The sequence below is a fragment of the Dysidea avara genome, chromosome 15, assembly GCF_963678975.1.
Source record: "Dysidea avara chromosome 15, odDysAvar1.4, whole genome shotgun sequence".
In the NCBI taxonomy this organism is placed as follows: domain Eukaryota; kingdom Metazoa; phylum Porifera; class Demospongiae; order Dictyoceratida; family Dysideidae; genus Dysidea; species Dysidea avara.
In genome coordinates, this window is record NC_089286.1 from 6,909,715 (window position 1) to 6,927,623 (window position 17,909).

Sequence of the window (17,909 nt, forward strand, 5' to 3'; positions counted from 1 at the left end):
CTGCCAACGGGTTCGCCAATTAATGCACCGTAATTTGTTTAATGGTAGCATTTTACGGGTGATTTTTGTACCGTTTCAGGGCCTACATTCTCCTGTGGTGTTATTTGTGGTGATATTTTTCGGCTTCAGATCCACTAACTAATTTGCAGCTTGTGTATCTACGTTAGTATTATGGTAGCAGTGGCATGCAGTAGGAGAAGGTATTCCCTTTCACCAGTGTTGCAACATTAGCTAGCATAGCACTTAAATTACTATGCATGACAGGAACTGGTGATCAACGATTATAATTAAACCTCACTACTATTGTGATAGCTTACATTTGGAGCCTTATGAAAACTGTACAAGACAACCTAACCACTGCACTTTAATCTGCAGGTAAAGAACATTAGCTACTTCAAGGTCTGACACATTTTCAATCAATCTTAATGTATGGTGAGAGAATTGCATGTAACTATAAGTTGTTGTGCTTATATGTTTTTGGTTAGTTTTGTGCTGAGAGTGATGATCAGAAGAGACCAAATCTGCTCTCACAACAGTGACGATCAGAAGAGACCAAATCTGCTCTCACAACAGTGACGATCAGAAGAGACCAAATCTGCTCTCACAACATACCGTAAGAAAAGCTCAAGTAATGTTACCTGTCAAGTAAAGCTACAGCAAATGGAAGTAAAATCAAGTAGATATAATTGTGGCAGCTATATAAATACATGTGTGTATATATACATATGTGTATTCATTTAAGAGTATATGTATGTACATTTCTAAAGTCTGTCAGCCTGGTGCTGTTGAGCTGTAATTATAACTGCAAAGAATTGGTTTACTTTAACTAAGTATGATTACAGGAAGCTAAATGTAGGTTTTTGTAAACCTTTCTCTTCAATTCATAACATTTTCAAATATATGATACATACATAGCTATTAAAGTCATGAAATATATTGCACGTGCTAAAGATTTATCATACAGTACATAAATACATAGGTACAGTATACTATGTACGTATACATATTATACTGTTACACACTATAATATAGTACGTACGCAGTGAGCTGAGACCTCAGAAACATCTGGATGGAAATACACAAGCTCTATAGACATTTGACTCTTTGTAGTATTGCTTGAACCACTAAACCCATTTCAAAATGTTTTCGTTCAAATGTTTGACACAATAATAGTATATATTATATTATATAAAAGTTTCACTATTATAATACATTTTCTATTGGGAAGCTAGTACCATCTGTTGGGTCCCATTCCCAAACCTTTATTAGAGTCAAACTATGTACACATGCATGTACGTTCTTGGCACTTTTATACTGTCACCACTATAATTTCATAGTTAACTGGAATGGAAAAATCCATTTTTGGCTGTTTTCTCAGGGCTCGGCTCAACTTGTACATACTATGGCTTATGCAATAGTATAATAATGTACTTTTAATCAAGCTCAGTTAGCAACCTGCATAAACAGCAGTTTATAGGTGTGTAGCTAGCCGTAGGTAACAATCTGCATAATTATTTTAATGTATTTGCCTAAGGGTTCAATATTTGTATGCATGTTTGTGGTGTTTAATTTGTGTGCAAAATAATAATCAGTACATTAATGGCTATATATCAAGACACACGGTAGTGTGTCGTGCGGCCCAAGTAGCCGGCGCGCCACACCGTGAGTATATTTACAGGAAGAAAGTAAACGCGATTTTCACACCTTTGTAGCTCCGTGATTCCTTATCCGATTGAAACCAAAGTTGCTACAGAAGTGCCAGCTAGGTCGGGGACTCCACATTCCAAATTTGAAGACAATCGCTCCAGCCATTTCCGAGATACGAGCGACCAAAGTTTGGGTTTTTTTCTTCTTCTTTTCGCACACTTTGCAAAATCCGCCATAAAACGAAAATTCGTGCTCTAATCGGGCTGAAATTTGGTACACTTAAAGGGCTCATTAAAGCGAATCTCAGTACCAAGTTTGATAGGAATCCGATGAACATTCATGGAGTTATGACCAATTATTTGCGTAAAATAAGGTCGAAGGTCTGTCACGCCCACAGGGTAAACAGCTTGAAGGAATGAGCTGAAAATCGCTATGTAGATGGAGTAACTATCGTAGGAGTGCCTTTTTGTGGTTTGAAAGGAATCCAGTTAAAGGCCATCGAGATATGACACAAAACCCTAACTGTGTCACAATTACGCGATCGATTTTTATGAAAAAAAAACTATTAGTTTTCACGCCTACCAGGCAAACCGCTTAGAGCAGTGAGCTGAAAATCGGTGTGTAGCTGGAATAATTATCATAGAAATTCCTTGCAGTAGTACAGAAGAATCGGAATATAAACCACTGAGTTATGATTCCAAAGCCAACTACGTGTAGCATGTGCGAGATCGAGATACTCTAATAGAACAGTCACTCTAATAGAGCATTCAGCTACGTATATAACTTACTCCATTACAGAATTATATGACATTGCAAGTTATTCTGTAGGGAGTTCAGCTACAAACAGTTAATCTTATAGACAATTCAGCTACAAGCAAGTCACCCTGTAGAGAGTTCAGCTACAAATATGTTGCTGTAGAGATTAAGAACATTATAAGTCACACTGAAGAGAATTCAGCTATAAACAAGTCACCTTGTAGAGACAACAAGTCACTCTGTAGAGAATTCAGCTACAAGCAAGTCACTGCGTAAAGGGTTCAGCTACAAAATAGCTACCCAGCAGAGAGTTCATCTAGATCAGCTACAAACAAGTTACTTTATGCAATGTTCAGTAACAAGTAAGTCACTCTGTAGAGACTTCAGCTACAAACAAGTCACTCTGTAGTACAAACAAGTCACCGTGTAGCTGGAGAGTTCAGCAACCAATCAAAAAAACTACTCTGTAAAGGGTTCAGCTATACAAACATGTTATAACTCTATAGAGAAAGCTATAACTCTATAGAGAGATCAGTTAGAAACAATTAGTCATCAGTAGAGAGATCAGCTACAAGTCATCACCTTATAGAGAGTTTAGTTACAAAGGAAACACCATGTAGAGAGTTCAGCTGCAAACATGTACATATCACCCTGTAGAGAGTGCAGCTATGAACAGATCACCCTGTAGAGAGTTCAGCTAGAAAAAGTCATCCTGTAGAGAGATCAGCTAGAAGGATCACCTTGTAGAGAGTTCAACTACAAACAAATCACTCTGCAGATAGTTCAGCTACAAACAAGTCACCCTATATAGAGAGATCAGCTAGAAGAAGTTACCTTGTACAGAGCTCAGCTACAAAGAAACCATCATATAAAGAGTTCAGCTGCAAACAAATCATCCTGTAGAAAGTTCAGCTACGAACAGATCATCCTGCAGAGAGATCAGCTAGAAACAAGTCACCCCATAGAGAGAGCAGCTACAAAGACACCATCCTGTAGAGAGTTCTATTACAAACAGATAACCCTATAGAGAGTTCAGCTACAAACAATTCACCCTGTAGAGAGAGCTCCTAGAAGATGTTACCTTGTAGATAGTTCAGCTACAAACAAATCACCATCAGCTAGAAGAAGTCACCTTGTAGAGAGTTCAGCTACAAGCAAACCACCATGTAGAGAGTTCAGCTAGAAAAAGTTACCTTGTAAAGAGTTCAGCTACAAAGAAACCATTCTGTAAAGAGCTCAGCTGCAAACAAATCACCTGTACAGAATTTAGCTACAAACAAATCACCCTGTAGAGAGATCAGCTAGAAGAAATTACCTTGTAGAGAGTTCAGATACAAAGAAACTATTCTGTAAAGAGTTCAGCTGCAAACAAATCACCTGTACAGAATTCAGCTACAAACAAATCTCCCTGTAGAGAGATCAGCTAGAAGAAGTTATCTTGTAGATAGTTTAGCTACAAACAAATCACCCTGTAGAGAGATCAGCTAGAAGATATTACCTTGTAGATAGTTCAGCTACAAACAAATCACCCTGTAGAAAGATCAGCTAGAAGAAGTCACCTTGTAGAGAGTTCAGCTACAAACAAACCACCCTGTAGAGAGTTCAGCTAGAAGAAGTTACCTTGTAGAGAGTTCAGCTACAAAGAAACCATTCTGTAAAGAGCTCAGCTGCAAACAAATCACCTGTACAGAATTTAGTTACAAACAAATCACCCTGTAGAGAGATCAGCTAGAAGAAATTACCTTGTTGAGAGTTCAGCTACACACAATTGTGACTGTCTCTGGGAAAACCGGTCTTATCGCCCATTTAAAAGTATCGAGAAACGTCGGTTTTAAATATTCTGTGTGTTGTAGCTGGCCAATGGTGGTAGCTACGCATACCAAATTTTCACACGTTTCACAACAATTTCTTACCTTCCTGATCATCCACTGAAGAAGTAGTCGACAGCTAAGTTTCCCGCCATTTTAGATAGTTTATAAACCGAGGTTGTCTGTATCAGGCGAGCTCCAGAAGGGTGGGAGGCGGGGGCCCTGGAAGGCAAGCTCCAGAAGGGTGGGAGGCGGGGGCCCTGGAAGGCGAGCTCCAGAAGGTGGGAGGCGGGGGCCCTGGAGGGCGGGCAAGATGGTGTTCAAAAATTGAAAAGAGACGTGCTGGGATGAATTAGGCCAAGTTATAGGCCATTCAGGGCTCAGAACTGGCTAAAATGAAAGGAAATTTACAGCACAGGTCATTGTCCAACACCACAGAGCTGTACAGCCACACGCAGCCATCTCCTGGTTGGCCAGGGCTCCATCAAGACCCCAGACCACTCGTACGGCTCGCCACTGTGCTCTAGAAAAGCAGCCAGCAAAAGCAGACCACTTTACTCTGGTCGACTGTGGCAGTGAAACTTGATAGTGCATTCATTAAGCTTTGTGTTTGTGTGAAAAAAATCAAACTTCCTGTCTTGGGCGATAAGAACGGTTTTCGTAGATCCAGTCACAATTCACCCTGTAGAGAGAGCAGCTAGAAGATGTCACCTTGTAGAGTGTTCAGTTACAGAGAAACCACCATGTAGAGTTCTGTAATAAATATATGTATTATATACATAATTTGTACATTTACTGATAAAATCAGAAATATTTAAAGTACATCTGCTTCATCTTTTCTTCTTCCTGTGGTAAAGAAAAAAAGATAGGTTAAAAAAATCCCAAAGATACAAATACAAAAAGAAGTGAAATCTAATCCAAAACAGCCAAGCTGTTAAAAAAAGTGCGGCCCTCAAAAAGGCTATGGTGAAAAAAGATGTGAAATCCAAGGTGGCGGCCAAGAAATGGCTGTGATGGTAGGTTAATGGTAAAAATTTTAATAACAACAATTCAGGCGAATTTTTGTGCCGCTTGGTCTTGGCAAAAAATTCATCTAAATTGCCGTTGTTAAAATTTTTACCATTAACCTACCATCACAGCCATTTCTTGGCCGCCACCTTGGATTTCACATCTTTTTTCACCATAGCCTTTTTGAGGGCCGCACACTTTTTTTACAGCTGGCTGTTTTTGATTAGATTTCACTTCTTTTTGTATTTGTATACCCCAAAGCCGGCCTATCCGGCCATAGGCCGGCTTTGGGACTTTTTTAACCTGTCTTTTTTTCTTTTCCACAGGAAGAAGAAAAGATGAAGCAGATGTACTTTAAATATTTCTGATTTTATCAGTAAATGTACAAATTATACATATATTTATTACAGAACTCTCCATGGTGGTTTCTTTGTAACTGAACACTCTACAAAGTTACTTCTTCTTGCTGCTTTCTCTATAGGGTGAATTGTTTGTAGCTGAACAATATACAAGTAACTTCTTCTAGCTGATCTCTCTACAGGGAGATTTGTTTATAGCCGAACTCTCTACAGGTGATTTGTTTGCAGCTGAACTCTCTACATGATGGTTCTTTGTAGCTGAACTCTCTACAAGGTGACTTCTTCTAGCTGACCTTTCTACAGGGAGATTTGTTTGTAGCTGAACTCTCTACAGGTGATTTGTTTGCAGCTGAACTCTCTACATGATGGTTTCTTTGTAGCTGAACTCTCTACAAGGTAATTTCTTCTAGTTGATCTCTCTACAGAGAGATTTGTTTGTAGCTGAACTCTCTACAGGTGATTTGTTTGAAGCTGAACTCTCTACATGATGGTTTCTTTGTAGCTGAACTCTCCACAAGGTAACATCTTCTAGCTGATCTTTCTACAGGGTGATTTGTTTGTAGCTGAACGAAACTTCTTCTAGCTGATCTCTCTACAGGGAGATTTGTTTGTAGCTGAACTCTCTACAGGTGATTTGTTTGCAGCTGAACTCTCTACATGATGATTTCTTTGTAGCTGAACTCTCTACAAGGTAACTGATGTCTCTACAAGGTCACTAGTTTGTAGCTGAACTCTCTACATGGTGGTTTCTTTGTAACTGAACTCTCTACAGGGTGACTTCTTTTAGCCGATCTTTCTAGAGGGTGATTTGTTTGTAGCTGAACTCTCTACAGGTGATTTGTTTGCAGCTGAACTCTCTACATGATGGTTTCTTTGTAACTGAACTCTCTACAGGGTGACTTCTTTTAGCTGATCTTTCTAGAGGGTGATTTGTTTGTAGCTGAACTCTCTACAGGTGATTTGTTTGCAGCTGAACTCTCTACATGATGGTTTCTTTGTAGCTGAACTCTCTACAAGGTAACTTCTTCTAGCTGATCTCTATACAGGGAGATTTGTTTGTAGCTGACCTCTCTACAGGGTGATTTTTTTTTGTAGCTGAACTTTCTACATACAAAGTGACTTGTTATAGCTGGTCTTTCTACAGGATGACTTGTTTCTAGCTGATCTCTCTGCAGGGTGACTTGTTTCTAGCTGAACTCTACCGGGTGATCTGTTCGTAGCTGAACTCTCTACAGGATGTTTTGTTTACAGCTGAACTATCTACATGGTGGTTTCTTTGCAGCTGAATTCTCTACAAGGTGACTTCTTCTAGCTGAACTCTCTATAGGGTGATCTTCTCGTAGCTGAACTCTCTGCAGGGTGATTCGTTTGCAGCTGAACTTTCTACATGATGGTTTGTTCATAACTGAACACTCTACAAGGTAACCTCTTCTAGCTTATCTCTTTACAGGATAACTTGTTTCTAGCTGAACTCTTTACATGGTGATTTGTTGGTAGCTAAACTCTCTACAATTCGATTTGTTTGCAGTTGAACTCTCTACATGGTGGTTTCTTTGTAGCTGAACTCTCTACAAGGTAGCTTCTTCTAGTTGATCTCTCTACAGGATGACTTGTTTCTAGCTGAACTCTCTACAGGGTGATCCTTTCGTAGCTGAACTCTCTACAGGGTGATTTGTTTGCAGCTGAAGTCTCTACATGATGGTTTGTTTGCAGCTGAACTCTCTACAAGGTAACTTCTTCTAGTTGATTTCTCTACAGGGTGACTTGTTTCTAGCTGATCTCTCTACAGGGTGATTTGTTTGTAGCTGAACTCTGTACAGTTTGATTTGTTTGCAGTTGAACTTTCTACATGGTTGTTTCTTTGTAGCTGAACTCTCTGCAAGGTAACTTCTTCTAGTTGATCTCTCTACAAGATGACTTGTTTCTAGCTGAACTCTCGACAGGATGATCTGTTCATAGCTGAATTCTCTACATGGTAGTTTCTTTGTAGCTAAACTCTTTACAAGGTGACTTCTTCTAGCTGATCTCTCTATAGGGTGATTTGTTTGTAGCTGAACTATCTGCAGGGTGATTTGAACTCTCTACAAGGTGATGTTTTCTAGTTGATCTCTCTACTCAGTCTGGATGACTTGTTTCTAGCTGAACTCTCTACAGTGTGATCTGTTAAGTTTCTACCTGATCTCTCTATAGAGTTATATCTTGTTTGTATAGCTGAACTCTTTTACATGGTGGTTTTTTGATTGGTTGCTGAACTCTCTCTCCACGGTGACTTGTTTGTACTACAGAGTGACTTGTTTGTAGCTGAACTCTCTACAGAGTGACTTACTTGTAGCTGAACATTGCATAAAGTAACTTGTTTGTAGCTGATCTAGATGAACTCTCTACTAGGTAGCTTTTTTTGTAGCTGAACCCTTTACGCAGTGACTTGTTTGTAGCTGAATTCTCTACAGAGTGACTTGTTGTAGCTGAACTCTCTACAAGGTGACTTGTTTATAGTTGAATTCTCTTCAGTGTGACTTATAATGTTCTGAATCTCTACAGCAACATATTTGTAGCTGAACTCTCTACAGGACGACTTGCTTGTAGCTGAATTGTCTATAAGATTAACTGTTTGTAGCTGAACTCCCTACAGAATAACTTGCAATGTCAAAGAAATTCTATAATGGAGTAAGTTATAAACGTAGCTGAATGCTTTATTAGGGTGACTGTTCTATTGGAGTATCTCGATCTCGCATATGCTACACGTAGTTGGCTTTGGAATCATAACTCAGTGGTTTGTAATCCGATTCTTCTGTACTACTGCAAGGACTTTCTATGATAATTATTCCAGTTACACACCGATTTTCAGCTCACTGTTCTAAGCGGTTTGCCTGGTAGGCGTGAAAACTAATAGTTTTTTTATTCATAAAAGTCGATCGCGTAATTGTGACATAGGTTGGGTTTTGTGTCATATCTCGATGGCCTTTAACTGGATTCCTTTCAAACCACAAAAAGGCACTCCTACGATAGTTACTCCATCTACATAGCAATTTTCAGCTCATTCCTTCAAGCGGTTTACCCTGTGGGCGTGACAGACCTTCGACCTTATTTTACGCACATAATCGGTCATAACTCAGTGAATGTTCATCGGATTCCTACCAAACTTGGTACTGAGATTCGCCTTAATGAGCCCTTTAAGTGTGCCAAATTTCAGCCCGATCCAAGCACGCATTCGTGTTTTATTGCGGATTTTGCAAAGTGTGCGAAAAGAAGAAGATGAAGTAGAAGAAGAAGAAGAAGCACATCATATATACACCAAAGCCAACTCCTAAAATTTGCCGATGATACCAAGTATTTCATGCACATCTGTACTACATCTGACTACGTCGCTCTGCAAGAAGATATCATCGCTTTATTTACTTGGTCCAGAGAGACAGATCTGAATTTTAATCTAAAAAAATTCGTACATTTATCATTTAAATGCAAGTTTGAAACCACTTACACCATTTCGGATATTACTATACCACATAATGACTCACACAAGGACTTAGGGCTCATATTATCTGAGAATCTAAGTTGGGACAAACACTACAAATCAATCTCTGCTCGTGCATACAAGGTATTGGGACTAATACGTCGTACTATTGCTTCTACCCATTCTACTTCTACATTGGTCACATTATATATTTCAATGGTTCGATCTCAGCTGCTCTATTGCACCCAACTATGGCGTCCACACCTGATGAAAGACATTTTAACTCTCGAGCAAATCCAGCGCCGTGCCACTAAGTATCTATTAAATGATTACACCAGTAGTTACAAAACCCGTCTAGTAAAACTAAGGATCCTTCCTCTGATGTACCTGTTCGAGTTACAAGATATATTATTTGCAATCAAATCAATCAAGGTACAATCTAAATAGTTCAATATTCATGATCATATCAACTTCAGCTCAGCTAATACTAGATCCTGCACCAGCAACAAATTGATCATCCCTCATCATTTAAATAACGTATCTAGACATTCTTATTTCCATAGATTACCAACTCTCTGGAATGCCATGCCTATCCTTAACTTGGATCTAACGTTTCCTCTGCTAAAATCAAAACTAAAAACTTTTCTCTGGGATCATTTTATAACTAACTTTGAAGATAACAACAATTGCTCATTGCACTATCTCTGTCCTTGCTCAAGATGCCACCAGTCACGTCCACCCACCTCAAACCTGAACTACTTGTAGAATCTGTATGTATGTGTGTATATAAGTAAGTAAGTAAGTAGGTAAATAAGTAATGTAATGTAATGTACTTTCGCGGCTGTTGGTACATGTTACCAACAGACCTTTGGTGTGTTTACACCATAAAGCAATAAATAAATAAATAATAATAAATAGAAGTAGAAGAAAAAAACGAAGAAAAAAACCCCAAACTTTGGCCACTCGTATCTCGGAAATGGCTGGAATGATTTTCTTCAAATTTGGTATGTAGACTCCCCTACCTCGCCGGCATTTCTGTAGCAACTTTAGTTTTAATAGGATAAGGAATCATGGAGCTACAAAGGTGTGAAAATCGCGTTTACTTTCTTCCTGTAAATATACTCACGGTGTGGCGCGCCGGCTACTTGGGCCGCACGACACACTACCGTGTGTCTTGATGTCTATGTTGTATGTGTATGTCATGGATATACAATTGTCATGGTAATTATGCAGGCTTCCACTCTGCATATGCCAAAGTACAGTATAGTTAAATAATATTTATAGTGCTCTTAGAATTTGTTACTCAATCTGCTTATTCTGTTATAATTTTGATTCCTGATTCCAGTTATGAAATGTATTGTGGATTATCACCTTTAACATTTTTTGTCTGCATTTTGATTCCTGTATTCCCAGTCTGATTGAAGTCAAGCCATTGTGTTTGATGAAAGTCAGACTGTGGTGTGGGAGTTGAATGTTGGCAATAAATTGTTAATGGTGGTGGTTTTTTCTTCTGTAGTTAAACATTATAAACGATATCCATCTGCAGTTAAGCCATGATAACCAATACGTTTGCACAATTCATGTCAGTTTTATTTAGCATATTGTAGACTACTACTCTTAGCAATTTTATTGTCTTTATCTTAGATTCCTGTATTCCCGGTCCGATTGAAGTCAAGCCATTGTGTTTCATGAAAGTCAGACTGTTGGTGTTGGATGATGGCAATAGATTGTTAATAGTAGTGGTTTTGGCTTCTGTATTTACGCCAATTATAAACAATATCCATTTGCAATTAAGAATACATTTGCATGATTCATGTTGGTTTTTATTTAACATTAATTATTGTGGACTACTACTTTTAGCAATTTTATTGTCTTCATCTTAGATTTCTGTATTCCCGGTCCGATCGAAGTCAAGCTATTGTGTTTGATGAGAGTCAGACTGTTGGTGTTGGATGATGGCAGTAGATTGTCAATAGTGGTGGTTTTGGCTTCTGTAGTTACGCCAATTATTAACGATATCCATTTGCAATTAAGCCAATTATAAATACATTTGCACAATTCGTGTTGGTTTTTATTTAACATATTGTGGACTACTACTCTTAGCAATTTTATTGTCTTCATCTTAGATTCCTGTATTCCCCGTCCAATCGAAGTCAAGCTATTGTGTTTGATGAAAGTCAGACTGTTGGTGTTGGATAGTGGCAGTAGATTGCTAATAGTGATGGTTTTGGCTTCTGTAGTTATGCCAATTATAAACAATATCCATCTGCATTTAAGCCAATTATAAATACGTTTGCACAATTTGTGTTGGTTTTTATTTAACATATTGTGGACTACTACTCTTAGCAATTTTATTGTCTTCATTTTAGATTCCTGTATTCCCGGTCCGATCGAAGTCAAGCTATTGTGTTAGACTGTTGGTGTTGGCACGTGGCAGTAGATTGTTAATATTGGTGGTTTTGGCTTCTGTAGTTATGCCAATTATAAATGATATCCATCTGCATTTAAGCCAATTATTTAATACGTTTGCACAATTCATGTTGGTTTTATTTAAAATATTGTGGACTACTACTCTTAACAATTTTATTGTCTTCATCTTAGATTCCTGTATTCCTGGTCCGATCGAAGTCAAGCTATTGTGTTTGATGAAAGTCAGACTGTTGGTATTGGATGATGGCGGTAGATTGTTAATAGTATATAGTGGTTTTGGCTTCTGTAGTTACGCCAATTATAAACAATGTCCATCTGCAGTTAAACAAATTATAAATGATATCCAATACGTTTGCGTGATTCATGTCATTTTTATTTAACATACTGTGGACTACTATTAGCAATTTTATTGTCTTTATCTTTATTTCCTGTATACTCGATCCAATCGAAGTCAAGCTATTGCGTTTGACAAAAGTCAGACTGTTGGTATGGGAGTTGGATGATGGCAAAGGATTGTTAATAGTGGTGGTTTTCAGAGGCGGCTGAGACACCTATATTTAGGGGGGCTGGGGGTCTAGCTTGGTGATGCCATGGTCTAGTTGTAAGTTGAAGACCAAAAAAATGGTCATTACCTGCTGGAAATACTTGCCCTCTACCAACAACTAGACTATATCTTGTTATTCATAACTCCATACGTAACTTGCTACACTGCTTCTCAAAGAATACTGTGACTGCTCTATTAGAATATCTTGATCTTGACTGTTCTATTAGAGTATCTCGATCTTGACTGCTCTATTAGAGTATCTCGAATGATGCTGTTAAACTCTCCATCACAGCTACAGATAATTTTAGGGGGGTTAAGCTCTTCTTTTATTATTTTTCACAGGGGCTGTGGCCCCCCTTCTCCACTGCCCCTGATGGTTTTAACTTCTATTTAGGTTATACACTTTATAATGATGTCATTTTTGAGACAATTATTCAATTGTGTGAACTGTACACAACTTTTTGTCAATTGATATATCCTGCAACGATCACAGACAAGCCATAGTGCTTGATGAAAGTCAAACTTAGTAGTAGTTGTGGCTACGTACAAGCACTTTGCATGTATATATTAGGTGTATGGGTGCATAGCTCTGTGTGTGTGTGTGTGTTCACCATTGATAATTCTGTGCTATACCCCAGGTGTTGGCTGATAACATGGTGCAAAATAATGCTAACTATTTTGTAAATTATGAATTAAGGAACTATAACAAGCTTGTGGATCTGACCAGATGATATGGTGCTACCATTGTGCGTTATTCATGTCTTCCATGTTCAGTTTGCACATCTCTACCCCCTGCTGAGTTGTGATCAGATTGATTAAAATAGAGGCGTGTGCCCAAAGTTATGCCTTATTAGCTATATACATTAGCTAGACAGGTAATATAGTTTGTTGAGTTTGTAGACAACGGAACACATTCCTTATGTATGGGTGTGGTTTTGTGCATTGTACCTATAGACTTCAAAGCACCCTATTGATAAATAATTATTGTGGCTACATATATGCCTACAAACTGTATCTGCACATTCCCTTTAAGTGTGACTCCTGAACAAGTCTATAGCCTGAAGAATTAAAATGACTCACACAAAAATCAACTGATTTGTGGGTGTGGCTCTATGTACACAGCAATGAGGATGGATTCCTATACAGACTGCAATTTTACTGCTGATATTAAATGGCCATGGATTCATGTATGGTTATAGACAATAGCACATAACCCCCAATAAATAGGCGTGGATCACGAAAGAAGCTGCATGGGCTAACTATGAGCAAACTAATTCGCTAATTCGATGCGCACACAAAATCCAATCTGGGTCAGACACGTACATTCACACATAAAAGCGGGTCAGATTTGGGTAACCCAACCTACTTCCAAAACTGTTTTGAGCAGATGCAATTAAGCAGTCACAGTATTAGAGCAGCGTGTAGTGAGCTATGTAAGGATTTTTATGCACTGGCTTCATTGTAGGCATGAGGCTATTATGCTTTAAAAAGTGAGCATTATGCTTTTGAGCAGTGCTCAAAAAATCACCTATTATGCTTTTGAGAATTGCCCATTATTCCCAAAATTATGCCACCATAACTGGCTAATACCAGTTTATTGCTGTATCAGACCATTTTCATTGATGTTTAAGCTTCAAATAGTCTTGAATTCTTTAGCTGGTTGCTGTATTAGAGTATTTCAATGTGAGTCGGATGTGACTACTTTATTAGAGTATATAATATTCAGTGACTGTTCTATTAGAGTTTCTGACTGCTCTATTAGAGTATCTCGATCTTTTTTAACGGAATTGTGCAATCTGTGGATTTTCCTACTGTTAAAGCTTTATTATCACCTCAAAATGCTAGCATAATTCCTGATTCCCACACATACCTATTATGCCTGAAATTATGTCGGTATAATCGCCGCATCCCTACTTCATTGGCGATAAATGCATAGTTAGTGCATCTGGCTGTGACCTTCGTTTGGTCTCACCTTACCAAACCAGACAATATAGTGCCTCTGTTCATTTTGACCTCATTTCCACAAATCTGAATCCACACCTACCGGCATATAAAAATTGACTGACACTCTATAGATTAGATAATCAATTGATTAATAACTCGCATATAGTCAATGATCAAGGAGAATGAACAGTTTCAATAAAGCATGTTATTTTGTAAAAATAACTTTGATATTTTGGCTGGTGCCTGTATTACTGAGACCCAAACTGCATTTATTTGCATTTAGAGTTGACTCCATTTATTATCAGTCTTCCCTTTTTAATCTAATGCTCAACTTGTATGTTCCCTTCAAATCTACTTCCAACATTTGATATCTTATTTCTACTACTGAAGTAGAGTGTCATGAGACCCAAAAAGACTTAGGAGACTTTGCACTGTTATAATAAAACCAAGATCGAGATACTCTAATAGAACAGTCATTGTTGTTATCTACTTTACTAGGCACTGGAGGGTGTACACAAAAAGCAGAGCCTGTTCAAGGTGTTTACCAATAGCCACTGTACAGTAGTCTGGTAAATATTCAGTAATATAGCTAGCAGCTACTCAAATAAACTGCTGAAGTAGCCTCACATTAAGTCACCCAAAATATGTAGTTGAGTGGATAAAATGCAATCAGCAATAAGTATATAGATATGGTTTATTATGTCTTGCAGATATAGATGTATAAGTTATGATGTGACACCATTAATTTTGCACAAACATGCATGAAAATTGAAGATGTGAAGAAGGTTAAAATGTTCCAAGATATACATTAGCAGTGGCGGATCTAGGATTTTTAAAAGGGGGTTTCTGAAAGTTGGTATAGCTTAATAAGGCATCTGGTGACATTCTCTACTGAGAAAATTTTGAAGCTCTGAGATCAGATTTTAGGCTACTTTTAATTAGGAATTACAATATAAATCTAATGCTTTAACTGCAAATACTATAGCTAACTATAGGGCAAAGATGGTGACTATAAGCTGTAGCTTTTATGCTTCGGTTGCTCTATTAGAGTAGTTACTTGACTGCTCTATTAGAGTATCTTGATCATTTTTAATGCAGTGGGAGATGAAAAGTGAAGTGTTGCTGAGGGTTTAATAGCTATAAATGGTGTCAGTTAAGTGCAGATGCATGCATGTTACTGAAATACAGTGGTATATAGTTGTTTGATATGACAAATTGTCAGTACAACAATGTTTATGCATCTAAACTTCCATTGAGCTAAATTTAAAAGGGGATTTCTGTAAAAACCCCAGAAACCCATCTAGATCCGCCACTGATTAGAGGTAGGAGTTAGAGTTCAAGTAGCCTGGATTTATAATTGGTATCATAGTTGTTCAAAATGTATTTTGTCACTCGATGCTGAATACGCTCAAAGTACATAATATCCTTATGGTTGCCATAACTGTGAACAGGCAGAAAGTGAGGTGCATGGGGACAAACTATAAATTAGCATACAAGTTTGTTTTAGTTGATGAAAAGTGATTCGAAGACATTTATAACCCGGACCAGTTTTGCTCGGGTAGGACAATTTTTGTTGTCATAGCTGGTCCGGCCGGACCATTTATGTCGAACATATGCAGTACAGCTGGACCGTTTATGCACCCAGACCAAACATTTTGTTACATTTTGTTATTTTGCAATTCTGTATTCCGCGTTTTACTAACTCCCCTGAATGAATAGTGAACATAACTGAATAATTGTTTCAGGACAAATATATATTCTTGTAGAGAAAAATGTATACATGCATTGGCAAGCTATATAGTTAAAAATTTTTGAAAGGTTAGCTATGTCTTGTTGCACTGTATGTAATAACTAGCAACTCTACTGTACTGGCCTGTGTTAGAATACTCATAGTCAAATACTACTAACAGAATGCTAAATAAATTAACTATACTACAGCCAAGTGATAAACAATACCAGCCCCACCTAGTGTTCACTGAGTAACCTGCCAGACCAACATTTAGTGTGCACAAATCAAAGAATCGATCGGATGAGATAGCTAATTCTATATTACTGCCAATATACATGAATACACTTTCTTAATTTTCCAACCTTCCCTTTTTTTCTCCTTGTGTCAGTTTCCTCATCTGGATGCAAGCTGTGTGAATAAGGAGTCATAAAAAATATTTTAAAACAATAATTAGATAGTCAATTAAATGAACACAACATTTGTATATTATATAGCAACTCAATAATAAAACAGCATACATGTAGTTCAGCACAGTATAGCTATACTAAAAATACTTGCGTACAACGTGTCCTATCTCCACTTTGGTAAAAGAAGCTGCCATGCAAGATTCAACCCCGCCTCCAAACCTGGTTCCTCCAAACACCATTATAGTTGTACTGTTGATAGTAGCAACTCCAACATAACACCTAGCGCTGCTGAGTGAGCCCACGTGTACCCATAAATTCCTTGAGGGGTCATATAGGCGGATATCTGATGTGGGTTTGCCTTTAATATCACTGCCACCAAGGATCACAGGAGGGCTGGAATATGGTACAATGGCAGCATTAAAGTGTAAAGCATTTAACAGCTTCTTCCATTGACCAGTTCCTCTACCTGACAAAATGGTTGCTACCGGCAATTGGTATGACTCCTTCTTACAAACAGAACGCACAGCCTGGAATCCCACTATGAGTAGGTGTTCTTCTGAGATTGTGGGTTTGATGGCCCACATTGGAACCGGGAGTTTTATAGGCACTTTTCTCCAAGGTGATCTCAGTCGCCAGTTCATCACCTCAATGCTATCATCAACCTCATGTGACCCGCCCTTTCCACCCATAACTATCACATGATCACCTTGAACTACTACACCTGGTTTAAATCTTCCATGGATCATATTTGGATATATTTCTGACCAGTTATTAGTATCTCTGTTATAGGTTGTCACTTTCTGTAGTGTTTTGTAAGTGACTGGCTCAACACCTCCAAGTACAGACAAGTTGGTACCCAACATACATAGGATGCCATCAAGATGACCAGGTAAAGAAAGTAGATTCCACTGGTCAGTAGTTGTGTCGTAACAGTACACCTTTCCTCTTGTTTCGTCCTCAGGAGCAGTACCAGAGATGGCATAAACATTGTTGCCATCCACTGCAACAGAGGCAGAGTACATTCTCTTTGGTAGATCAGCACACTTATCCCACTTAAAATGACGCTTTTTAGTCTTTAAATCTACCACTAAAGGAGGATCCTAAGGAGGAAACTATATATAAGTATGGATTCTATTAAAATAATCTACAAATATTAACTACTGTCATAGTTGGAATTACTATAAACTGAGACATGTCTATGGTTGTGTTACTGTTAGTTTATCGAGACTCACAATATTGAGTCACATGCCAAGAAAGATTTCTTAAAACACAGGCTGTGGAAAGGAGGGGGTGGAAGCTGTGAACTGAAGCCCTCCTCAGTTTGCTAGGGGAAGGGGGGCTTAGACATCTCACTGAAATTATCCTTCTTAGAGTGGTGCTTAAAACCATGGAAAATTGATATATTCTAATAGAATGCACAAATACTGCAGTCAAACAAAGTGCTTCATAAAAATGTGTTCCTAAAAGTAGTACTAAAACAAACAAACAAAAAAATTCCTTTTGCCTACAGTGGAAATTGAACCACTGACCTCTTTCTTTCAGAGTTAAATTTATACTGCAACTGTACCAAGTGTTCCACGTGTCTACAGGCTATTTTGTACTGCTTAGAAATGCTGTATGCTTTGCAGTTAGTAATACTAAATTAATACATGTTAGTAACACTAAATAGATTTTTGTTGGCTGCAAATAGATACACTTGACTTTAAAAGTTGGTGTATTAGTTGAAATGTTTCAAACTGTACCTTTAAATTAAAATCCTGGTAAACTTAGAGACATTGTGAGAATAAAATGGCTACAGTTTCTGTGGGGAACAACCTTAGACC

At 38.0% G+C, this 17,909-nt stretch overlaps 1 protein-coding gene across 3 annotated transcripts in view; it reads right to left on the minus strand.

Moving 5' to 3' along the window:
- Window positions 1–16,105: 16,105 nt before the first annotated feature.
- The window catches only part of LOC136245648 (uncharacterized), an 88,202-nt gene continuing 86,398 nt past the window's right edge, over window positions 16,106–17,909 (minus strand). For all 3 annotated transcript variants that reach the window (XM_066037147.1, XM_066037145.1, XM_066037144.1), the window contains one exon: window positions 16,106–17,186. In XM_066037147.1, the coding sequence (XP_065893219.1) occupies window positions 16,224–17,186 (963 nt within the window). In that variant the 3' untranslated portion in view covers window positions 16,106–16,223. The remainder of the gene's footprint in view (window positions 17,187–17,909) is intronic.